We start from the raw sequence: 25737 nt of genomic DNA on the forward strand, positions 1-25737 counted from the left end.
CTGCAGCCTTCGCAGCAACAGCTTGCGCTCTCCTCGCGGCTTTCTCAGCTTGCTTCTTAGCTTTTATTTCAGCTCCGGACAATTTAGGAGGGTTCGAGTTCGCCGTCGAGGCTGCTGGTGCCGGCGCATCTTGATTTTCTTTCTTTTGAGTAGGCGCCGTGGCGGCAGCGCCGTTTACTTCGCCTGACATGCCCGCCAGAACCTCAATGTCTCGTCGCGTAACCTATGTATGGTGCTCGCTCGATGCCCCTCCGTACCAGCAGTTTGTGACTTGATTACTGAGTGAAATAGTGTTGGGACCCTTGTAGACACAGCTGATGGTGAAATGTCGTGGTGCTGACTGTGAATCCTCTTTATTGTCGGGTGTTCATCGATCGAATGTGTGGTGAGACTGAAGCTGTCAAGATCGAGTTTTGGCGGAGATTTTTGACTCACTCGCTCCTGGATGCACATTGATGCCCCGCACTAAAATCGCAGTGGGTCTACGCCCCTGCCAGCACCAACATCCTGGTCCAACCTGGGACACTTTAGTGCAATAGCCAACCAGCAACTTTTCCACAGTCTATCAAGCTTGTGCTAAGGACATGTATAGACTTGCTCATCGCTTCTTTATCCGTAACCCTTACCACGAGATATATTAGTTCTAGCTCTTATGTCAGTTGCCATGTCATACAAATCTTACAAATGATATCTATTCTTATTTCTTTCTCAAAGGAGACACCTCAACTCAGGCCCGGAGTTCACGTATCCCGATATGAATCAACAACTTAGACACTACAGTTATATTATGAAGGAAAACGTCTTTCATTGTTTCTTAGATATAACCAAGCCTTCTCCGATGATATCTCTCCACTGACGGCGTGCTCTAGTCCTCTGTTTCCTGGCGGATGGCCGGCCATCATCTCCGTTCTTCGACTAATCTGCTCAACCATCCTACACGATTCTTGACGCCTCGTATCTCGGCCCTAAGGCGCTCTGTATCACTTGGCAGGCGATAGGAAGCCAGTCATAATAGCGCCATATGCGAATACCACGAGCATCTGGACTTCCTCTCGGTCGGTCATCGCGTGGACCAACAGACACATCAGGAAGCAGAGCCCCATGATGATTGAAACTCCAACAATCCAGCTAACGGCATGGTACGTCATAAGAGAAAGAGGAACCAAGAAAAATGCCGCGAAGCCCATCTGAATCACCACTGCGACAACAAATGATAGATTCTTCTCACTATACCTCCGAATGTCCAGGTCTGTGACGTCGGGGCTCTTCTTTCCGAGACAGCCCTATGATAATCAGAAATTGGCAACCACGAGGAACGAGCGGATCTGACTCACAAAGAGTTTAATACCGAGCCAGCTATCTGGAAAGTTCTTGATAAAGGCTTCGATGCCACTTCTCTTTGGCCCTATGAGCCTGAGATCCTCCCGCGCAGCCAGAGATAGCATCCGATAATATTCACCATGACGCCTATAGGACAACTTTCTCATACCCTTGACGACATTCGTCTTCGGAATCGGATAACTAAAAATCGAATTCGCCTGGTCAAGAGCACGATCTGTGGGGTTCTGTTGAGTGCCTTGTCCTTCTACACGCCTATGAGGATGACCTACGATATGAGAATAGTCTCTTTCCAATCCTCCTTCTCAGACGCTCATAGCGCTTTCTATGAACATTTTTGGGAGACAAGAGGGTTGGGCTGATGTGATGCTTGGCCATGATGTTTCGTTCGATCGTGTATGACTCTTCGATCCATCGCCACAAGTCAATGGCTCGCTCCTCGAGGCAGCGGTAGGTTTCGCTAGGGAAGACATGATAAAAGTTGTATCGAGGGTCGAATGTCTTCACCCTAGCGAAGCCAAATGACCTGGGTTGCTGCTCTTGAGATAGGGTTGGCTTGTGCGACTACCAGATGGGAAGTGGGCTAGTGTGCTTACCTGGTGGAATATTGACTGCTGTGATAGGAGGAGCTCATAGGTCAGCCCTGGAAACTTCAAGACCCTATCCCATTTGTCAAATTGTTAAGGGGTCAAGGCTTACTCTTCTTAGGATCATCTTCATTATCTGTTTGAACATCCTTACCAGACTTGAAATCGGTAAGCTCATGTTCAAGGGTATTGGTACGGGAAGAAGAGCTCTCCCCGTTCTCTAGGGTGCCCGAGTGCTTGAAAGTGTCAGACATGATAAAGCAAGGCTCTCGATTTGTCTACAGGACCGCTGCTTGAATCCAACTCCTCTTCGGCCATGGGACCTCTCTCATTCAAATACAGGAGGCTCAAGTGGCAGTGCTGGCTTCTCCAGCACGCCCAGGAGAGCTCTAGACATCATCATCGGTCATGATCACACGAATCATTAGCTTTCACACAGAACGATGCCCGATTACTCGTCGAGAGATGTCATTCATACATTCAGAGCCTCACCGTCTTTTCCAGGTCACAGCTCTAGATGTGAACACCAAAAACGGATCGTCTGCCGTCATTTAGGGCCGTACGAATGAGACTCGAGCAGCGATATCAAGTACTTGTGGGCCGGCGATACTGGCCTCGTGGGTCTGTGGCTTGGTCTACTTACACTCCTTCACAGCGTTCTTATAGGCCCAGAGACGCCTGTTTGGAGGGTGGGGATGAGGTGTTGATGGACCCCAAAGTTATGGTATGTGTATCGGCTACGAATACCACATTGATTGGGCGTTGCTATGATGTGCGTCAGGTAGATCTAGGTAGTGACGGGCAGTAGTGCATCAATTGTGCCGCTTGGTCCGGCGGCTTAGCGGGGGGTCATTGGACAAGTCACTCGTGTGTCACATCCGTACACCATCCTGAAAGGTGTTCCCAGTGACGTCCTTAGTGGGCCAATGAGAAGAGACGAATTTAACAACTCCTGAACCAGGAGACACCAACGACATGAGCAGAACGAAATCACAGGATTTCTTTAAAAAAAAAAAAAAAACCCGACCGGCTACATCTTCGTAGAACATTGATGGGAAAAGCACTATGATGGAAACTAACGAGCTTTTAGATTGTTGCTGAACGCAAGATACGCGGAAGGAATGGAAGCTGGAGCAATTCCGCCGAACAGTCGTAGGTTAAGAAATGATTAAACCCCGAAGTATGCCGCAACTCCTGTATCGGCCGTAAAACCTGGTTCAAGATGACCTCTTCGATCGAAAGGTAGTGGAAATGTGGACACTCCGATGTAGAGTTCCTGGTTTGACCTAGCTTACAGCACGTGTCTACAAGTTTATAGTTGGCACTTGGTTTAGAGACTCTGTCCTGGGAAACTTACAGCCAATGTCAAAGACAGACAACTCGTAAATTGCAAGCGCCATATTTGTTGTAGTCCTTGGGTAAGTTTGCGTCTTATGTCGATGATTTCTTCTTGCTGTCCTTTCTCTTCTTCTTCTTCTGCTTCTTATCGGGCAGCGACGGCGGCGAAGGATAGTACCAAGAAGGAGGAGGCGGCATTGGAGGAGTATCCCCACGAACAACAACAGTTCCTGTATTATAGTTTACCATTGCCTCGGTCTGGTTATAAGGGTCTTGAAACATTTCCATGGGGAGACTCGTAAGGCCGTCTTTCTGCGTATGTGGACTATTTGTGGACGAGTATAGAGAAAAGCAATTTATAGGAGCAACCTATAGTCCCGTTTAGAAAGATCTGTGCGAGACAGCCGATTGTTGCAACATGTAAGGCAGTAATCAAATGGACGGGCAGGCGCGTCTCTTAAATACAGCCATTTGTCTACTCTGCAATAACTTCAATAGCGCGTCGTCGCAAAGGTACGTCTCAACTATCATTCTCTGACTTTCTGTAAGTTGCCAAAGTACTGAAAGTGCTGGTGAAATGGGTTAGATCACGTTTGCCCGACTGTCTGATTGGCAGCGGGCATGCTGCTGATACCCCGGCTCAGGCGTCCCAGGGTCTCTCAGGTCCAATCTTTGGCGGCCATCCAGTCCGCAGGAGACATTAGCGGCGAGCAATGATGTGCCTCTGAGCATTTGTGTCCATTCTTCCTGGTCCGCACCAGAAGAAAAGAAACCCAGGCCAGCCACGACTTTGATAGTCTGGCTGAGATGGCATATGGCACACCATCTTGGCTGGCTTTGCTGGTCTGCACTCAGGCCAGATTTAGCACGCATGAACGTCCGTGGTGGCCCGAACCAGACAAGCATAGAAATCTTGTCAATTGTCACCATCTAGACTCCTTCCCCACAGCTCACCGCCCTACAGTGCATGGGGTTTCCTCCACGCTCATAGGCTCGGACGGGGTATCCCACTGCATAATCACGCCGGGTTTCAATAGCGTGTTCAACGGCCCCGTATTGCCGCCTCACTCAAGCAGCGATGAGCCTACATCCCACTGAGATGGCGTAATGGCAGGGCCTGTTTGGAAGACGAATCCTTTGCGAGTTGTTGCCCGGCATATTGTGAACACCAAACGAGATATCGTCGGTCCAGCTAAGATTGATGATAACGGTAAACAGCTCGCAAAGGCAGACGAGGCGGGCACCAAGCGATGCGTTTTGGCCCAGGAATGATCGCTCCAATGTAGGATTGTCACATGGGAGAGCCCTGCCCCCGGAACCCGTCCCTGTTGGACAATCGGGGCGCGGGTCGCGTCCGATAAAGTCGACCACCCATCACAGCTGTGCGTAGTGTCCTCTCAAATTTTGCGCTGGGCAGTACCTAGCTCTCAATTGCCCTCACCCTGGTAGATCTGAGTTAGGGCGCGCCCGGGTCTTGTTCCCATAAGAGCCTTCTTGGAATTATTTGCTCTGATTCCAACACCTGCCAGCTACCGACTTTTGGGGAACTGATTGCCGGGCGTGCTCTATAATGACGGATACATTGTTCGGAGCTCGCCTAGTCGATATACCAGCCATTGATGGGGTTCGCGGTCTTCGGGATCTCGGTCGGTTACGACATGTTCGCATGTTCGCAGATTCCCTACAATCGAGCGGATGTCGCAGCGCAACGCGCATCGAACCCAGCACGGTGGGCCAGGTCACTCTTTTTGGAAGAAGAAATCCAAATCCAATAACGAACGACTCAAGACTTTGACAAGATCATTGACGTTGTTGCAGAATGGGAAGAGACTTGGTAGAGTGTCCAGTGTTATATAGGACGAGTAGTCCCCCTTCCACAAGATGGATCTGGGGAAGCAGGGGGTCTTCCCGCTGTTCTCGATTCTGCAAATAATACCCGCTGCAAAGCATTAGCGTCAGACCATAATCAGGCTTGCCAATGATGGCCGACTACGCCCAGGGTTTCACCGATTCATTGGGACACATTCTCCTCAGGAGTGTCCCCTGGCGGCATGCTTAAGCCAGTAAGCGTGCCGTCCTCACTCAGATGCAGCACTCGAATTTCCGTTCCAATCAAAAAGATAACCTGCGTCGACACCCTCCCTCTGATGGCCTGCATAGCGTTATCGCTCGCTACCCAACACGATCTTTTAGGCCATTGCATGCGAATGTCACGGCGGCAAGGGGGTACATGACGCCAAGATCAGATAAACCGAGGCTGAAGAGGTGCTGATCACTTGATGATGGAAAGTGCAGTCTTCAAATCAGGTCGTTGGTCGGGCGGAGCAAATGTGACTGATGAGGGGATTCGTCGGACTACTTAATAGAATGCAGGAAGCTTAAAAGGTCTCAGCCCAAGCAAGGCTCGGTCACCGCTACCCTTTTTTGGACGGGCCAGACATGTCACCTTTTCACAGCCTCCAACTCTATGAGTGGCTTTCTCTGAACAAGCCTGTATCCTGACCGGTATTGGCTGTTCGTTTTCGGCGTGTGCGAAATCAAAGGGGTCACCAAAACAGTCATGCGGCAAAGTGCTCAACCAGGGCACCCCGTTGATGGTGAGGGCCTCATTGAATGTGTTGTTGTTGTTGTTTCTTACGACTCTACGACCTCTAGAGGGTCGAATAACTCACATGCGAGGGCAAGGGGTGAGGTGTCTTTTAATGGAATATTTTGTCTACCCAAATACAGGGGAAGGAAATCACAGCAGAGGATCTTGGAAGTAACTCGCCGATCACAAAAAGGCAGGTTGACGGACACTGTGCTATTGTTGCCCTGTTCCCTCCGATTGGCTCTGGAGTAATTTGATACAGAAACAAGTTTAGTTAATCACAGCGCAGCTCGTATGTCCTTGCTGAAACAAGATTCGGCCTAAAGAGTGTAGTAGAAACGTGATTCCTTTCGAACTTTTTCATCCATGACGCGGCTTGATAATCGACAATCCGTTGTTGATCCCACGCTCAATCATTACAGACTAGTAAATTCAGTAAGCACAGCGAGATCCTACGGTTTCACCGGATGGTGCAGAATCTCTTATCTCATCGTCGGATCTCCGCAACGTTACACTTCCATCGTGCCAAAGACAATCAGATATGGTATATCCAGTCTAATGTTCAGTCGAGAGAATGACTTGAAGTTCACAGGATTATCTCCGAAATTACTCGGCACATGAGTCGAGTTGAGCCCACGATTTGGCCGGACGACATTATGCAAAACATCAACACTGGGGAACAATACTCTCAGGGGTAGAACAGGTAGAAGCGCCCCTGAAATATCAGAGAGCTGATTCAAATGTACAATATTACCGAGTAACGATGTAGAAACGATGCCGAAAGACTCATGGCTGTACCATCTGATCATGGTTGCCCATCGAGTTCGCATTATAGGAGAAACCTAGATCTCTCCATCCTGAACATCGAAAGCAGTTGCCACATTGCTTCAGAAACCGACATCAATAGTCTGCAGCAGATCGAGAAACTGTCCTCATCGTCAAGAGCTACTATGCCCAGGTGATGTCCCGAGCGCGATTATTCCTTGACTTTGCAAGCCTGCCTCGAGAGTCTCGACAGCCCTCTTGAAGCCTTGCCCTCGAACACGAGATTATGTTAGGAACTCTAACGATGATGTCAAATACTCGAAAGAAGTCGATGGCTGAAGAGCCAACAATGCACGACCTCTATGCATAATAGGGGATAGCAAAACTTCGGCCCTCCAACTCTTCCCTTCCACTACAGCCCTTTGCCGATATTTTCCCATGCGACTTTGCGAGGCTCTCGTCGAGGAAGGACGATATGACTAAGACATCGATGGTGAAAAAAAAAACATTGCCGTCTGCTAGAAGGCATATAGAATACTGTGAAGAGAGGACTATGGAGCATTTGTGGTTGATGTTGGCAAATAGGTAGGAGTATTTCCTACCACTGAGGACTTGCAGGACGCATACAACTGGGGGAAATATGCTGTATCACCAAATGATTCTGTTGATGGTGCTTCTCTCCCATAGATTCTGCTTGACTTTCCACGTATTTGCTAAAACTTTGTCGTGTATTGACTGGGTATACTGTAGGCATTGTTTATTTTCACACAGTCCAAATCATCACTTATTCAAATATCAATACTCGTTGCGACCTTTCCCCTCGGGTTCGTCATTAATCACATCTTGCCCCTAATTCGTTGGGAAAGCCTGTTTGCCATGTCGGCCTGCCTTGGACAAAATATCAATCACTATGTCACTCTATCGATGAGAAATCCTACTTCAAGTCTTGAGGTCGCCGAACTACCCTCCACCTCCACTTCTAGCACCAATTCGGAAGATAGTAGTACGACCAGCGGCGAAACCAGTCACCCGAAGTCAGCCAATGATCCAAGTCCGGATCCACCAACTCCATTAACAGATCTGGAAAGTATGGAATGCATCTTGGCGAAGCAGAACATTCCCGTTGCGTTAGAGCACAAGCGACTCCGAGAACGCAAGGATACAATAAGATTAAAAATTCGAAGAGTTTTGTGAAGATAGAGACATTGTATTCTTCAACCTCACAATATCATTTGAAGAGTCAGTCTAACGTATCCAGATCCTTCTCGTCGATAACAGTAGTTCAATGAGAGTCCTTTGGAATCATGTTGCTTTCGTGGCGGATACGCTTGCCATGAAGTTTGCCGCTTGCAGCAAGAGCAATATAAGTCTTACATTTACGTTATTAGGCTTTTTGAGTAATATAAAAAGCACGACAGCTACTGCTGCGCCACCACTTTCTCAAACAAAATCATGACTGCCATTGCGCCAAGCGACGAGCTGGAGACGAACATGATTCAGTGTCTAGATACGATTTACGACGATTACAGTTGCCGATTATTGAAACCCAAGACTACGTTAATTATTCTGACCGATGGCCGATGGCAATCCGGGCCAGTTGAGTAAGATCCGATTGCCAGAACAGTCGAGTCCATCAGGCATCTTGAGGCTTCGGGCGAGTTGCTCGACCGAGAGTTCACCATACAACTCATATTCTTTGGTGACGATGTTGAAGGAATGGCGGTCTTGAAATACATGGTCGACAGAGTTACTTTTGAAGCTTGTACACCGTTCGTGTCACTTCCCACCACATTTACTTATTTGACATTACTCTTGGAGTAGCGAGGTAATTGATCTGCAACCTTGGGACGGCGCAGTTGACAAGATGATTCTGGGTAGTGCACACGCAGGCACTGCTGGCAGTCAGGCCCAACCACGACTCCGGCGTGTCAAGTTTTCCATTCCAAAGGAAAAGAGTCGTCTCTGGAAAGCCGAAGGAAGGACTGTCCGCATAGAACGAGACTTATCAAGATGATCTTTGCCGGAGCCGGACTGAGTAGGAAAGACATACTCGTAAACATGCTGATAGACGGTAAGTGGAAAATAGAAGGTCCAAATAGAATGAGATGATACAGTTGAATAGGTTAATAGAGCTAAAGAATGAAGTAGTCAACAATGAGTAATTCATGCATTGCGATAATTGCGGCAACATGGATGTCCAATTTGACACGTAGAACAGTAGAGACAGCTCTTGCCTATCTTTTCTCAACTTTTGCTATATGCAGATGGTTATACAATGTACAGCATATATACGTTCACTCCCATGGCATTGGTACCACTGGATGTTGTGCATGATCTGCAGCACCACGATACTTGCTCAACCTCCTTGACGACCTTCGACATGCATCTTCATAGTCTTCAATAGAACGCCCTCCCTGGTCGCAACCTCTTTCGCACCGGGCACCTCAGCCACCGCCTCCATGATCTTAGCCAAGACCGCCTCGGCCTCGTCCTTGGAAGCAACACGCTTCCTTCTTTTGGTTGCCAGCATGATCTGCACGCGCATGCCCTTCTCCAGGAATCCCTTGAGCTGGCGCATACGGTGCTCGAGGTCGTGCGGATCAATGGCCCAGTTGAGCTCCATCTCCTTGCTCTGCACGCTCTTCTTGCGCGCTGCCTTCTTCAGCGCCAAACTCCTCGCCTGTTCGGCCTTCTTGTCGATGACGAGGCAGATCGGGTACGGCGGGGCCCTTTCGTTGTCGGGATCTGGTAGCGCCACCACTTGTAGCGTGTGGTTGATGGGATCGAGACTCGAAAGCACCTTTTGCGGCGAGACGGGCTCCGATAGCTTGTTGTCGTCCTCGCGCATCACAATCAGCGAGTATAGTTGGGCAATCTCCCTGTTGCGCGGCAGCTTGGCACCCTTCGTCTTCGGCCCGCGGCCTCCCCCCCTCGCTTCTTCTGGGGTTCCATTTGTGGCCTTCCTCATCATGAAAGCCGTGCGGACTTGCGGGTCATTGTATAGCTTCGGTAGGAACAGCCGTGCAGGTGATGGTGCAAACGACACTGGTGACGATTCGAGGCCGTTCGTTATGAAAACCCTACGAAGGGCAGCGCCTGTGCTGAACAGGCATGATGGGCTCCTCATGGCGGGAATCTCTGGTCAAACAGCGGTTGGCCAGTGACTGCTGCAAGAGGCTCTGCGACCCTCAACATCGACTTTTGGGCGGACAGCTTCGAAGTTAGCCAGAAGTTATGATGGTTGAGGTAGCAAATCGAGATTGGCCAATTAGCTACATTAGCACATCGCTGCAGGGTTATCTAATCCGTGGCCCGAGCTCCCATCCTTGCAGCCCCAAACTCACTCAGCTATTCCAGTGATTGTCCGATATCAAGATCAATTGTAGAGACGAGACAATGATTGTGGAGGTCCACTCTTATCATCATTCCTAAAGATGCGTTTTGCATAAAATTGAGCCTCTTTCATTTTCGCCATGCCGTTCTGCGCACCATTCATCCAGGATATCCTGGGCCAACCATGGCGGCACTTGATCCGCACGGCCAAGATGCTCGCGGTGGCGCACCTCGTCTGGGAATACGGCTTCAGCATCGGTCCTGCCGTGGGGCCCTCGATGCTGCCGACTTTCGAGGTGATGAACGAGCTGGTCCTGGTCTCGAAGCTACACCGTAACGGGCGTGGTGTGAAGGTCGGCGACCTGGTCGTCTACAAGATCCCCATCTTCCCGGACAGCGACGGCATCAAGCGCGTCATCGGCATGCCGGGAGACTACGTCATGATTGACACGCCGGGCAGCGAGAGCGAGTCGATGATACAGGTGTGTTTCTTTTGTAGTCGCGCTCTATGCTGCTATGTATTAGGGAAATTGTGCCGTTACTCACATTTACCTACAGGTCCCTCCTGGTCACTGCTGGGTCGTGGGAGATAATCTACCTGCCTCCCGGGACTCCCGGATATTTGGGCCTGTGCCCATGGCTCTGGTCAGAGGCAAAGTCATTGCCAAGCTATGGCCCTTATGGAAGTCCCAATTCATCAAGAATCCTCTTCAGCCTCCTCAGGAGTGAGCGAGTGTCCAGAGGGGAGAGCAAGCGCCAAAGTCTGCTCCTTGTATTATAAGTCATTAGCGTTGGTTGTATAGTTAAGCATAGAGACTGGCGTTCAGGAGAGGTGGATTATGCTGGATATCATTTGGTTATGCTCGGTCTAATTACATGTGCTAGGACAAGCAGGCATCCGTAGACCTAGGCTGTGGGAACAAGAAAGTGCTGAGCAGAGCAGCAGGCCATGTAAACAGCCCATGCTAAAAGTAATACAAAAGAAAACAGATCATGTAGCGTGGACGTCGCTAGTCCGCGTGGTGCAGGGTTCTAAAATCGACTTGTAATAATAATGGCTCCCTCAAATGCGCGCCCCAAAAGTACAGTGATGAAACGGTCTCTCCTTTTGCCGTCTGTTGATCGAGGCCGTACGCCGTGAACACCTTGCCAGCCCCCTGTCCAGGTAAATGCCATCAAGTAACCCAGGAAACAAACACAGCGAAGAAAGGAAGCAAGCGTAGCGGAGCCTAGCTAGTCCCTATTATTAGCCTTCGATGTGTGCTTTCGAGGCGCTCTGTCCAAGCAATTCGAGACAACGCTGAGCAAGATTGACGACCTCGCCTTCGTCATCATCGTCGAATTCGTTGTCTGACTCGATCTGACGGTTGGCAATCTGTTTAATCATGTCAACAACATCATCAGACTTGCCGATCAAGCCGATGAGTTTCTTATCCTCCGACTCCAGGAGTTGCAGTAGCGTCCAAATTGCGATGTGTTGGAAGGTAGCGTCCCCACTGGCGAGGAATCTGCTTAGATAGCCATGTATGCCTCCGCTTGGCTCTGTCCAATCCTGGATGAAGATCGAGTAATCTCCTACTTTTGACGACAAATTGCCCAAAGCGGCAGCACTATTGCCCTGGACTTCAATGCTTGGCGACTGAGTAAGGGGGATTAAAACGTCAAAAACGCCGAGATCTAGCAGATGAGTCTTCAGCTCGTCGCTTAGTGCCAGTACTGCGATAGCTGCCGTCATTTCGGACTGCACGGTGACTGGCACATCGAGAACAAGCTGCTTGCACTTCTGAACCGCACCTGCTTCGAGAACAAGAGCCTTGTTTCGGTCTGAGCTAGCCGCCAGATTCCTAAGTGTCGAGATCGCGTGGCATTGAATTTCCTCGTTATCAGTGGATCCCAGAAGGTCGACCAAGGGCTTCAAGAAGCCCGCCTCGATGATGGGAGACTCGTTCATCGGGTGAATAGATATGTTTCGTATGCAAGCAACAGCAGAAAGAATCAGAGGAAGATATGAGGACTGGAGGAGGCGGAGGAGCGGGTGAAGGCCTTGCGCCCGGACAATATCTAGCTGGTATTTCTCATCAGAAGCCAAGTTTCGCAGCGCCAGTGCAGCCTGGCACTGGACTTTGGGGGAGGATGAGTCCATAAGGTTGACGAGGGACTGGACCAATTTCGGCTCCGTCTGTGCAAGCTTTCTGCGGTTATTGGAATCAACAGCGATGTTGCTCAGCGCTGTTGTGCAGTAATACTGAACGTCAACATCTGAGGAGGACAACAGCTGCACCAAAACTGGGATCGCGCCGGCGTTGACTAGCTGCTGCCGGTTTTCGTCTGGATGCAATGTAAGCTTTTATCATAGCATATCCTGGGTGAAGCTTCGTCATACCAGAGTGTGTCATGTTCAGCAGAGCCCCAGTTGCATTCCTCTGAACCCTCATGTCCCTTGACTTGGCGAGTCGTGTTAAGGGCCCCAACGCTCCTGACCTGGCGATTTTGGCCTTGTTCTCCTCGTGTGTTGCAAGATTCGTAATGCATCCCACCGCGTTGCATTGCACTTCGACATTAGGTGAGAGCATTTGACGTATAAGCGGGGTGAGTCCTCCAAGCTGCACAATCAGGACCTTATTTTCCGCTATTGCAGGTGTCAGCGATAGCTTCCTTACTGTCAACTAGACTCGGAGTTGCTTACTATTGACAGCGAGGTTTCCTAGAGCCGCACTCGCCGCCCTTTGAACCTCTATGTCCGGGCTTTGAAGGAGGAACAAAATGGGCTCCAGCGTGTCTCGATCGACCTCGCGAACATCTGTCGTTGCTTGATTAGCATGCATTCGAGTATGGTCTACAGCTCGGAATCGTAGCGCATCCTTGTTTGACTGGCTCTGTCTCGACCCGTCACCCGTTGTACGCACCTCTCTCCGTGATCTCGGCGAAGGTCAAACTAGCGCTTCGCTGTAAATCGATATTATCAGAGAACACTAGTGTGCTCAGAGCTCGTAGCGGTTCGCCAGAGAAGAAGTCGGTTTCGCCACGCTGGTATTCTGTAAGCAGGAGGCATAGTGATAGGTCTCACTGGGGGCATGACAAACGTTTTCGAGATACTGGAGCAGGTCGGCCACGGCCTCCCGCTCGCTGTCAGCGAGAACCGGCTCGTACAGACCATCGCGGGATTTCCCTAGCGAGAATCAGCATCGGAAGCTCAATAGAGCGTGTCAGAGCAGGGCAGATTTACCCCCGCAGCACGATGAGCTGCAGGCGCCCATTGCTGAAATGGGTGTTGAAGGCGGTCGATGGCGATGGTTGGTTGTTGTTGTTGTTGTTGTGGTGTCGTGCGCTGTGGGCTGTTGTCGGAAGGGAGGGTGGATAATTCGAGCTTCGGCGACGAGCAAAGACGGCCGATGGTCGTCGAATAGGGAGTCGAGAGTACTTATCTGGCCAATAAGTCGGCGGCCCTGCGACGTTGGGCCAGGACGGAGATGCTATTCAAGCAGCAAAGGGCGGATGTTTCGTTGGACAGAAGTCGAGGCGTGAGTCGGATGGAGACGGGGACTAGACCACCTTACGTAGGTAGGTAGGTAGGTAGAGCAAGCAAGCAAGCACGCACGCACCAAGCAACTAGGCAAGCTCGACCAAGGTCCTGCTGCCCTACGCACGCTACGCTACTGCCCGCCCTGTTGCTTGGTGGGAGGTGGGTCAGGCTGTCGGGATCTGGAGGAAGGGGCAGCGCATGCACACGCTTTTGCAGGTGGCCCGCCACGGATTCCTCCCTCCCTAGCGCCACAACCTGCGGGACTCGGGAGAGTCAGCAGCCTGGGACTGCAACAGAACGCAGCAACGGGTGGTAAGCTTGCTGGGCACGGGCCAAAAATAAGGTCACTAGTGTGGCTTGCCCTGGCGGAGAGATGCCTTAACTTAGGTACAGCGGTAGTAAGCAGCAATGTAACTCCTAAGTTACCCAAGTTGAAGTGAGGTTTGTTGGTCAGGTACGGAAATGTGCAGGCGGCCTGAAATAGGCCCAGAGATGCGCTAGTCTCAAGCTTGGGAACTTGCGGCTGCCAGCTGTTGTGGACTTTGATGAGCTGTTTGGCTGAAGGCTGCGCTCTCGTCGCTTCCTCTGAGGAACCATGGGCCAGACTGATAAGTAATCGGGAAAACAACCTGAACCCGATGAGATGCAAAGCTGATCAACGGTCTCACAATCGACATCTCGACGGGAGGCGCGGGTTTTCGGCTTTTCCTCGTGCACACACGGTCAACTATACTCAAGTTGAAATAGGCAGGCGTACGACACAACAAGAAGGAAACTCAGCAGACCCTCCCTTGTTCTTACTTGGTCCCCGTACCGCGACCAAGGGACGCCCAAGGCTCGTCTCCTGCAAGAACGGGTGCCTACTAGAGTTGACCATATGAGATGGAGGTTGCCGCGACTTCCAAAGGCTTCGTAGAGGGTATGTATGTCTCGATCTATCAGATGACCACACGCGCGGGTTACGACAGCCCTCCCCCCCTTGGCAGTGAGACATGTGCAAGAGAGTGTGATCTACCTAAGGCAGGGAGGAGCTATCGCAGAGTCTTGCATGTGATCCTCCTCTGCTGTGTATGCTTACTATGGAACAACTTTTTCTTCTAGTCGTTCTCATATAAATCTTCAAGAGAAACATGGCATGTCACTCGATCAATTTCAGAGATTCAAGAGGTCATAGTTCCCAGGCTGCAATAGGCTTCTTATAGGTGTCCACGGCCACATCATAGCCTCGCCAACAGCGCCTATCTGTCGTAGTGGCTGATACGGAAACGGCAGACCGCAGGGTCCAGCGCCTGCAGCAGCCATAGTTGATGGAATCCAATATTTCATGTCTTGCTCGAAATAAATAAGGCAGGTCGGGTTTTGACACCAGCCAGACGTGCTATGCGGATTCCTAGTGTCGGTAAAGTTAAGACTGCTATTAATCAGTAGAGATGGTCAAGCGGGATTGCTTTGTTGCCATCGTACAGATGTAGTGTCGGTTGATGTTCGTTGTGACCTTGAGGATGATGTTGATGCTGATGCTGGCTGATCTAGGTGGTGGTGATTGTCGCCGTTCAAGGTTGTTTGGAGGATGGTTTGCACACCTCACATAAGATCCCTCAAAACCGAAGCCACGAGTTGCAGCGTTCAGGTCGATATACCTAGCTCTGGAGGTAGATTGCTTGAAAATAGATAGCGTTTGAAGTCACAACGTAGAGCAACGCGAAATGGCCATGGCGGCGGGCGGGCCTGCGGTCTTTGAAAGGAGCTTTGAAACGGCAGAGATTCATCATAATGGCGGACTTCTCTCTCCCCTTACTCAGGAAACAAAAAGAGTCTAAACGTTGGATTCCAGAAGCACGCTCTTGTAAAAAAAATCAAAATCGGGCGCTGGATTGTGGGACAGGACTGGCATTTGTGATGATGGCGACAGCAACGACGACGACAACAAAGTGACGAAGCTGGGTTTCCCCTTCTTAGGCTGGGAAACAGTCTGCTGTGTGCATTTACAAGGACCTGGCAAGTTGGTACCTGAAGACCTTGTTTGACTGCTGGTGAAAGTGTTCAATGTGTTCCTAAGGTTCCACTAGAATGAAGGGGGCCAGGAGAGGTGGAAGAAAGCCAATTTCTTCCGGCCCCGTGTGGTCTGAACGCCTCACTGTCAAGGCGCGCCTATTTGATGGGGAGGCAGCTTTCATAAAGTAATCTGAGCTAAATCTGATCAAATAAATGATATATCTAGTTTAATATTATAATTACTTAACTACTCATAGTAGATTACAATAAAAATACAAGAAAAAGGGTTATATTTTACACTCAATTTGGCTATACTACAAGCGGAAAGGCCGAAATGCAAGGGTTTGGAAGATACATTGCGCTCAGGCCTATTTTTTATGCGAGGGCGATGTCCCTCCTAGACCGGTAACACGCCCAAACGGCGAGATGCCGATCAGGGCCTTATTAGGGGCCGAAGAACGGTGTTCTACCTGTGCGGAAACCCTGGCCGCCTCTTATCAGCAGCGAAACTGGAGAACTGCAGATAGATGATCGACTTTCTTTTGGTCTTCTCAGAACCCCTGCGTTGCACAGATTTAGAACACTAGCTGTTGGGATGAGGTAGAGTCGCTCTTTTTGCGGATTATCGCCAGAATTCTTCAATTCACCTTCTCCCGCCGCCTCTTTGCCCGCGAAAGCCTCCCCTCCGCCCGTCACACAGAAGCTGTTAAAAATGAACGATGATGGCCCTAACCAGGGCCGAGCGCCGCCACCACTTCTGCCCTTTGTGGCTCCCTCCTCCTACCTTCGTCCCAAAGGAACCACGAGTAGTAGTCGCACAGTATCAGAGAAGCCGCCGCCGATGACTCCCCTGGATAGGGAACAGATGCAGGGCCTAGTAAGTCAGACCGAGCCAGCCGAGACAAATGCTGCCCATTCATCATCCATCCCCCGTCCTCAAGGGCCCCTCAGTCCCTGCGACTCGCCGTGCCTGCGCGCTCCAGGGTGCGGGGTACGATCCTATCGTGACGGGCTTCCCGGGGCATTGAGGTTGCGAGGCAGAACCCAACACTGACTGCGCGTGCAGAGGGCTATCCGCGAGTTTTTGAAGGTCCGAACCAGCTACGACGTGCTGCCTCTCTCTTTCCGATTGATCGTCCTCGACAACGACCTCCTCATCAAGAAGAGCCTGAACATCTTCATTCAAAATGGTGCGGCTGCCCAACGAACCCCTCGGCTGCGCTGGGCCGAGAACATTACCATTCTGACCAAATGCCTACAGGAATTGTCTCGGCACCACTCTGGGACTCCCGGAATTCAGCCTTCGCAGGTCTTTTGACCAGTACCGACTACATTAATGTGATCCAATATTACTGCCAATTTCCTGACGATCTCAATGAGGTGGATCAGTTCCGCCTGAGTAGCTTGAGAGGTATAGAATGCGGCCGGACATCCCATCCTCTCACCCCAGCTGACAAAACTATGGCAGATATCGAGAAAGCAATTGGCGTTGTTCCGCTGGAGACAATTTCCTGCCACCCTATGAAGCCCCTCTACGATGCATGCCGCTCGATGCTAAAGACCAGAGCACGCCGAATCCCGCTCGTGGATGTCGATGACGAGACAGGAAGGGAGATGGTGGTCAGCGTCATTACTCAGTATCGAATCCTCAAGTTCATAGCGGTCAATAACGAGAAGCACACGGTGCTGCTCAAGAAGACAGTGAGGGAGATCGGCCTTGGCACATATACGAATCTCGCGACGGCAAATATGGGTGCATCTGTTCTTGACGTTATCCATTTGATGGTCAAACACAACATCTCGGCGGTGCCCATTGTCGACAAGAAATATCGTGTCCTGAACGTCTTCGAGGCCGTCGACGTCATCCCCTGCATTAAAGGCGGAGTGTATGAGGAGTTGAGCTCGAGCGTCGGCGATGCCCTGTCCAAGAGAGCAGAAGACTTCCCCGGGATCTACACTTGCAGCGAAGACGACCGCTTGGATTCGATCTTTGACACAATCCGCAGGTCTCGAGTGCATCGGCTTATCGTGGTGGATGACGAGAGCAAGCTCAGGGGCATCATCTCTCTGTCGGATATCCTAAAGTACGTTCTGCTGCATGGAGAAGAAGAAGACAGCCTACCAGCACCAAGATGAAGTACGTGGACATGGCTGAATATGGCTTGCTCCTAAATTTTTATGTTTGTCATGACCCGCATTGCAAGGCGTCTAGGTAAGGTAGTGGAAACGGAGGATGGAATACCAGGGAATTGCATATTTTTGCCTCTCCCCTTATAGATCTGCTTCTTGGTGTCTTTTGGCTGCAACGGTATATGTACTAGAGGTCAAGGAAGATTAAACAGAAGATCTCTGAACAGGCAATGAGTAAGACAGCTGTGGGATTTCAAATACAAAATCGAGTATATCTGAACTGGTTCTCCCCTAGTTACAGTTGCTTTGTGCTACCGACCATCTACCTTGCAGAACCTGCAGATGGGACTTGTTTCATGCCATATCCGTTGTTGGAACAGAGATGGCCATCCCTTCGTCATCGAGACAAGGACAGATGCCTTTTATCAGCAGTATGGAGCCAGAACATGGCAGGAACGATATTGGACGAAATAAGAAGGAGTGGCTCTCATGTTGAGGCAAAGTCATGTGCTTTAAGTTGTGGAAGGTACGACTGAGAGTGACTTAGGCACACAAGAAGTAATAGAAGCAGGCACACAAGCACCCTATCTGTTTTGTGAGCTTCTTTTCATCATCCTTTGTCGAATCTTCCTCCATTCACAGTCTGCAGCATTACACTCATGTACTCACCCTTTACCAGTTGGGTATTTGTTTTCCATCCCATTCTTAGATTACCTCATTGCACGAACATTATCAGCTCGTTCACACACTACGCATAATCTTGTCTTAGTAGTTATCGCCAGCTGTGTTGTTTCAGTCCACTGTTTACCGGATTGCTCCCATGCCAACACGATGACATCCCGAATTACTTCTCCCAGTATCACAGCTCAGCTCTCCACAAATAGTGATTTCGAGCTGCGCCCCAATCCCGTGTTCTGTGGCCAAAGCAGAGTTGGAAACAGCAGAACATGGTCATATGCTAGCGGAGGCCTCGAGAATCTCGATGTCGTGGATGGCATCGATGACCGGAGCATTTTTGTAGACGAATACAACCGGCTTGCACAGAAGGTAGCATATTTGAATGAGAGCTACGAAGAGATACTGACCTTCAATAGCTTGGAATACGTCTCCTGATTCCGGAGGATAATGCTAAGCGCATGGTAGGCCGCGTGCCCATATTGTCAGGCCTGTGTTATACTAAATGTTCAGCAGGTGAATCAGCAAGATGAATCTCCCCGTCGAACAAGCTGGTTTTCTCGCAAGTTCAAGCGTCAACCATCGGCACAGTCCCCTATTTCAACAGCTGACACAACTGTTCGCCGGAAACGTAGCATTGGAGATGTCGCAATGCAAATGGTCCACTCGAACAGGAACAGCTTGAAAAATGAAGACCTTCAGGGGCTGATTCAGTTGTGCGGCAAGAGTTTTCTATACTTACCATCCGAGTACGCTCCATGTCCCCTGATTTTGCCCACATCACTGCGAGCAAGTGCGCATTATCTTATTCAACATGGTATGTCCTGGCTCCCTCAACAGCTCTGTATTTGATACTGAACAGTCATAGCCATCACCACTCCTGGCATTTTCCGTATACCAGGTTCAATCCGCATCGTTAATGAGATCTATGACTATTACAGTACTGAACGGCATGGTGACGAGGTAACGGGCACTGTGAGGAACCCGAATCTCCCCTCTCACATCAAAGTATCAGTGCATGATGTTGCTTCAGTTTTCAAGAAATTCCTCTCGGGCCTTCCTGGCGGCATCTTAGGATCTTTGTCCCTCTTCGATGCTTTAGTTGCCATCGAAAGTCAGCTACATGGAAGTTCCGATTTCGAACGTAACAGAAGAGACCTGCTCCGAGCGCGTTTGATTGCCCTTGCTGTGGGCACTGTGAGGTCTCAATTCCGTCGAGAGCTCATTTGCGCTGTGTTCGGAATGCTGTGCCTTTTGGGTCAACAAGCGCAGACCGAAGCCTGTGCAGATGGCCAGGTGGCATCTGAGATGATGGGATATAACGCCTTCGGCATTGTCTTTGGGCCCCTTCTCGCGGGCGACCTTCTTGATTCATACACCATGAAACTCTCTGATCACTCATCAGGGCTCGTTCTGTCGCTCAACACTCCTCCGGCAGTGAGAAAACACAGGAAGAAGAGCAGTGGTGGAGCAGAGCCATCGCCTGGTGTTTTGACTGTCAACAAAATTCGAGTTGCAAATGATGTTACTGAGATGCTCATTACACATTGGTTAGAGGTTGTCAAGAACATGAAGAGCCTTAACATTCTTCGAAGCGACAGTTGGGCACCAAAGTCTACTCAGGAGAAGGCCGACAATATACTCAAAACTTCCGACTCGGATCCCTTTGTGCGGAGAAAACCATTAAAGACATACAGCGCGGTTTCAAATCAGGCAGTACGAAATAACCTGCCTTCATACACAAATCCAGCCTTGCGTATAAATGGTGAGTTTTTATAGAAATCTTTGGTCAAGGACAGAAAGCACTAATACACAGTACCAGGGAACACATTAAATGGCGTTGGAGGTACTCCTTCCAGACTTCCTATGAAGAGAATACGGCCGAACTCGTACTCTCTTGCATCAGCTCCAGCTCCAGTTCCAGCTCCAAAAAACTCCATGTTTTTGCTGTCTCCTATGGCTAAGGAGCCATCGCACAAGAGCCCCTCAACTATTTCCCGACATACAATTGGTTATCCTGTTGGTGCTACGAACATTTTCGATTCAACACCAAGTCCAAAGATTACCAATACATTGCGGAATGAGTCTCCGCAGTCTCCAGAGAAAGATTCAGTGGACTTGCCTCCGAGACCTTCGACCAAACCAGGTACAGGAGGAAGAGGCAGTGTCCAGTCTACACCACAGTCTTTGATTGGTACCCAAGCAAGCTTGAATGGTCAAGTTGAGAACATCGACCGAAGACGTGTTGATAGACACAAGGTGTCTGACACAGGCCACCCCATGACAAAATCACCGCGCTTTGAAGAGCAGTCAATGGACTGGCTGGGAGACTATCTCAACCTCGAGGAAGCAAGCCGAACTCCTATTAAACTAGGTAATAACGGTCATGATGCCCTGGCCTCGGCTTTTAGAGGTTCATTTGTGACGCCCTACAAAGAGGATATTCGTGGAGCAAACTCTTCAGAGACCAAAAAACCCCTTTCGAAGACCCACTTCGACATGAATGAAGGCAACACTGGCCTGGACGCACATAATAGCTTCCGATCATACTCACCTGACAAGAGCAATGCCGAAATCCAGAAGGGTCTTGGTTTTCCGAGACAAACCTTGAGCCGTGCAAGATCGAAGACCATCTCGACACCTCCAGTCACTCCCTGGCGTTTGCAGTCCTCGATTACTACCGACCGAAAACATGCTAGAAAATCGATCGGCGGGGCTGTCAAAGCGATGGCAGCGATGTTTGATAATGCGGCGAAAGATTCGTCCATCATTCCTACGCCATCGGGCAAGGCTCGTGTTAGAAGAAGCTCCAAGATATTCAATGGTCTATCCACGTACACCGTTAACCCATCACCGGCGGTATCGAATTCCTCGAACAGATCTTATATGAGCCATTTGACACCGAACAAACCCAAACAAGTGTCCCAAGGGCCTCAGCAAGGACTCTTTGGTGGAAAGGGGCAACATGAGACGCCAACCCGGCGACCCTTACGATCTCTAGTTGGCGATAACACAGATGCCCTAGCTGTAGCACAGACTCCTCCCGAAAACTCGTCACTTGTGGCTGGTGGAAGTCTCACAAAGCCTCAAGCCAAGCCGCCGAAGCCTTCAGACCAGCTACAAGTCCACCATGTGGAGCATCCAACTGCTCAACTGTCTGAGCATGGGATCCCTAGACTCGTATCAGGAGAGTCACAAGTCACAGGCACAAAATTCCGGACGGCCCCGCGAGAAACTCTTGATCCTGCCACTTATCGTCTTAAGGATCTGAAGCAGAAGCTCCTCGCGAAGGAGCAAGAATGTAAGGGACTGAAAGTTGCGATGGGCGCACGAGATCACGACATTGCATCTCTGAAAGATGAACTGACACGAAGCAAAACAAACAGCAATGTGTGGCAGAGAAGAGCAGAGACCGCCGAGAGACGAGTTGAGGCATTTGTGAGCCGTGCGACCAAGATCAAGGAGATATCAAGGTCGAGTGCAGATAAGGATGTGCATTTCCGAGCAGGACTCAACCTTGGAGGGTCTCCGCATCGAGTTGAGAGGAGCTCGTCTTCCGCATGTTCTCGTGATGGAGACGGTACAGGAGCGAGCAGGATGTCTTGTACATCAGGCACTGCGGTTGAGGCTTCAGGGATGGATTGTTTGCAGCAAGCCACGTTGTCAGAATGGAGCGGTGGAACAGTGGTACAAACGACCCCTAACAACTCACAGACGTTGTTGATGGCGGTGGATGAGTTGTTGCAGCTTGCCACCGGCACGACTACTGACATGGGGTATCTGTACGGTCCTTGGCCATAGGAAAAGGGTGTCTTGAGCCTCGGCGTCTAGGAATGGACAGACTATGTAAGACATAAGGTTCTTGCTCTCAGCCAGAGCTCAACTAGCATTATTGTAATATACCCCGACAAGGGCAACCCACACAGCAATTGAAAATATTTCGTGAAGTCAGAATACCTTTTTGTTGTCACTTTAGTCGAAGCCAGGAGTCTAGGTGACCGAGCAGGCCCTTGTGGTGTGCCACGTGGCCGAGATGCTGCCGTGGACATCGACATCAGTTCCCGTGCTGCTGGTACGAGAAACTTTACATAGCTTGTGATCAAGGAGAACGACCCATCTGGGCCGTTGTATGTCAGTTCTACCTTTGCTTCCAAGATTGAGGGGAGTTGTAAGAGCAAGTACAAGGAACGAAGCGCCTCCCACGTCACAGTCATTTGTTGACTGGTTCAATTGCCAGCACATTACTGAGTTCTTTAGTTTCTTCAATCCTCGATCAGGGGCGCGAGCAGTGATTTCTTTTGACCTCTTTATCCCTTCCGAGAGACGCCTTTATTATTAGTGTAGGGAGCCGGGCGTGGTATGATGCGGCGGCATGTGAAAGGGATTAGTGCTAGATGATATGCTACAGGGATCCTTGGATGTTTGGAGGAACATAGAAACTGAGACAGGTCGCACGGCAAATGGGCCGCCATGGCCGTCTTACATTCGGGCCATGCTTGGCGTGCTCTGTATCACAGGCCCGTATATCGATGATTGGGTCGATCAAGATAATTGACTGTCGTGGGAACTCTCCAAGAGATCGCGAAGGTCTACATGTGGGAAAAAAGGGCCTGGGGAATCTAGCAATACGGTGCAGTTAGGTAGTTCCTAGGCACGCCCAGGGCACCTGTAGGTGGGTAAGGTGTGTTACCCAATTAGGCATTCCAGGGCACAGTGGCTTGCAAGGGCAGCGAGCGTCCTCTAGCATCTGGGCATCGGGGGGCAGGCCGCCGAGGCAAGGAAGCTGAAGTTTGGAGCCTGAGGCCGTCGAAATCGGGCTCCGATTGGCGGGCAGACGAGGTCAGAAGCCCCACTCTGCACTCTGCCTATTGTTGTCCCTCCGTCGTCAAGTACCTAGGTATCTTTTTGGCGCTACACTACGCTACACCGAGGTACCTCGTTTTATTAACGTTAATGTAGTGGAGCAAAGGTAGCCGTCCATTGCCCGCCCGCCCTTCCTCACCAAGGTACCTGGGCTGGGGCTTCCTGCCTGCCCACCTCGCTCAGTCACTCAGTCACCCGCACACCCAGCCAGCCTAGGAGCGCGCACCGCACTTCGTCCTCGCCCCCAGTTTCCAGGCCAAACTCCCCCCGTCTTATTCATCATCATTTCCTTCACCTCCTCAGCCCACACCCAACACCCAAACCTCATCACATCACAACCGCCACCAACAACCACCACCACCTCCATCATCATCTCGACTCGCACCGACAGCGAGCGAGTTCACGACGAGCCTCGCTGCTCCTTATCCCTCAATCGAGTCGCCGCATTTTTACTCCCCGAATATCGTCACCCGACGCAGGGTCGAGCAGTGCATGGTCGTGTTTGGAGCCTCCCAAACCACCGCCGGCGCCTTCGCGCAACTCGCCCTCTCCTCCTCCACCTCCGACGAGCTCTTGGATCAACATCTCAATCGCGCGCATCCATTATCGACCCATAATCAATCTTTAGGACCAGGTAGATCTTTCTGAGAGGAGAATTCTCGCGGTCGGGGTTCTTGTCGGGGCTGTTCCGGGCGTCTCACGACAACATCACCTGCTTCTCACTGCCGCCCGTCGACGACCGACATCATGTCCTTCCATCCTCATACGCCGCAAAGCCCATCGCAATCATCACCTAGCACCACGGAACCGCTTTCCAGCGTCAACACGTCCATGTCTTCCTTCACGTCTGCCTCCCTGCCGACACCGGCACACAGCGTCAACGGCAGCGCAATGCCCTCAGACACTCCTCACGAAGACTCACCCCAGAAGCGCAAGCGCCCGCTAGATGACATCGGCGGAGATAGAGAGCAGAAGAAAGTTCACACCGACGAGGATCGCAGACTCGGTATTGAGAACCTACATCTTGATGTGGGCGAGAAATACCTTCTTTGCAAAACTCGTAAGGCTCCCTTCTTACACCATACAGCATCTTCATCTGCATCTGCATCTGCATCTCCACATCACTGGATTCATTTTCTGCATCGTGTAGCCCCGCCTTGTTACTGAGCCGCGCGCTTTTGACTGTACTGGGTTAACATTGATTTTTTTCTAGCGCATCCGCCTGCACGGCCTCGATTGGAGGAAGATCTCTTCGAGATGTACAACCTGACAGGAATCGCTGCAGAGGTTGCTCGTGTTCTGCCAAACGGTGAGAAGAACGCCATGAGAAAAACGTACAAGGGGCACATCAAGAAACTGGGTGTCAACGGCCATTTTGACTCGGTCAAGAAAGACGAGAAAGATCCCGATGGTTTCTTGGCGATGCTGTACGCACCCGAACTGGAGTGGAATGTCCACATGGTTAAGGGCAAGGAGATTGAGAACGGCTTCTCAGATGTGGTGCGGGGAAGTCTCGGCAGAGCAATGACCATGGCTAAGGGACCGATCGACAAGAGAAGATGGGACAGCTCAGTGTTGGGCGATCTGGCACAAGACAAGGTAGCTGCGAATAAGCAACCCTCATCTGCGAAGGCAACTGCACCAAGCACACCTGCGGCTTCCGCAATGGGTGCTGTCAACCCGCGTCTGAAGGCTCAAGGGGCTGCTGGCCAGGAGGCAGCACGTCCCCGCCGAAGCATCATGAAGCGAAGCTACGGCGACAACAGCTTCGAGGGCTATGGCGAAGGCTTCCCGGACGATGACGGCGGTGTCGAGACTGGCTACTCCACTGGCGAAGGCGAGGGAGGAGTCAAGAGGAGAAAGAAGGTGCTTAACGCCCTGATTTCGAATCTACCACATGGATTTCATGCTGACACGTTACAGAACCCAGCAAACTCTCAGCCATTTCCCGGAGCTGTACGCCAGGCGAGTTACGGCCCTGGTATGGTAGGAGCGTGATCTCGGACAGGATCATTGCAGTATACTGCTTCCAAAATCAACTCAGTCCGTTGACTCCAAGACGTTTCCTCCGATGTTGATGCTGAGGCATGGAGAAATTCGAACGTGAGAAGAGAAGCTCACTCAGCCGACATTATACGACCTCATTGCGAAAGAAGACTGTTGCTTGGTAAGATCATCGAGGAGATATTGGACTAGTCATTCCATCGGATTGATCGGCCGACAGAGGCCGTTTTGCATTTTTGACGACTTTCAGCAAGGCGTTGGGGTTTCTGCTTTACAAATGGCAGAGTGTGTTGATGCTCGCCAGATGGAATACCACCCGTAGAGGAGCGCCCTCGTCGCGCAGCGGGACAAACTACACTACTAGGGCTACAGGCAATGTTTGATCTGCCCAGATAGACAATAAAAGTGAATATTGTTTAACAATTCGCCTCATTTTATGCTTGTATTTGTCTTAGGTGATGAAGCTATGCTTGACCGAAGCCATATCATGAAAAGAGTGTCACTTGTACACGTTTGCCTGTATGCTTTGATACTACCGCTTTGGCAGCCATACCTGTCCGACATTACTGTACTCTGGTTTACCAACACCTTGACGC

At 50.6% G+C, this 25737-nt stretch overlaps 5 protein-coding genes across 5 annotated transcripts; 3 read left to right on the top strand and 2 right to left on the bottom strand.

Moving 5' to 3' along the window:
- Positions 1-8974: 8974 nt before the first annotated feature.
- UCRPA7_6903 (putative translation initiation factor if-3 protein) lies at positions 8975-9745 on the bottom strand (the record flags this gene model as incomplete). The annotated part of the gene is made up of 1 exon (XM_007919438.1): positions 8975-9745. One exon carries the CDS (start codon positions 9743-9745, stop codon positions 8975-8977), a length of 771 nt encoding a protein of 256 aa, XP_007917629.1.
- Positions 9746-10163: 418 nt separating this feature from the next.
- On the top strand, positions 10164-10680 carry UCRPA7_6904 (putative mitochondrial inner membrane protease subunit protein; the record flags this gene model as incomplete). Its single annotated transcript, XM_007919439.1, has 2 exons — positions 10164-10433; positions 10510-10680. The coding sequence occupies 2 exons, from the start codon at positions 10164-10166 to the stop codon at positions 10678-10680; spliced, it is 441 nt and encodes a 146-aa protein (XP_007917630.1).
- Positions 10681-11197: 517 nt separating this feature from the next.
- On the bottom strand, positions 11198-13208 carry UCRPA7_6905 (putative vacuolar protein 8 protein; the record flags this gene model as incomplete). The annotated part of the gene is made up of 6 exons (XM_007919440.1): positions 11198-12279; positions 12335-12580; positions 12638-12751; positions 12858-12978; positions 13035-13120; positions 13178-13208. The coding sequence occupies 6 exons, from the start codon at positions 13206-13208 to the stop codon at positions 11198-11200; spliced, it is 1680 nt and encodes a 559-aa protein (XP_007917631.1).
- A 3126-nt stretch (positions 13209-16334) lies between these two features.
- Positions 16335-17605, top strand: UCRPA7_6906 (putative nuclear protein snf4 protein; the record flags this gene model as incomplete). The annotated part of the gene is made up of 3 exons (XM_007919441.1): positions 16335-16346; positions 16536-16659; positions 16731-17605. The coding sequence occupies 3 exons, from the start codon at positions 16335-16337 to the stop codon at positions 17603-17605; spliced, it is 1011 nt and encodes a 336-aa protein (XP_007917632.1).
- A 6423-nt stretch (positions 17606-24028) lies between these two features.
- On the top strand, positions 24029-25135 carry UCRPA7_6907 (putative mediator of rna polymerase ii transcription subunit 19 protein; the record flags this gene model as incomplete). The annotated part of the gene is made up of 2 exons (XM_007919442.1): positions 24029-24197; positions 24351-25135. 2 exons carry the CDS (start codon positions 24029-24031, stop codon positions 25133-25135), a joined length of 954 nt encoding a protein of 317 aa, XP_007917633.1.
- Positions 25136-25737: the final 602 nt, after the last annotated feature.

This window comes from Phaeoacremonium minimum (genome assembly GCF_000392275.1).
Source record: "Phaeoacremonium minimum UCRPA7 unplaced genomic scaffold PA7_03_scaffold_496, whole genome shotgun sequence".
In the NCBI taxonomy this organism is placed as follows: domain Eukaryota; kingdom Fungi; phylum Ascomycota; class Sordariomycetes; order Togniniales; family Togniniaceae; genus Phaeoacremonium; species Phaeoacremonium minimum.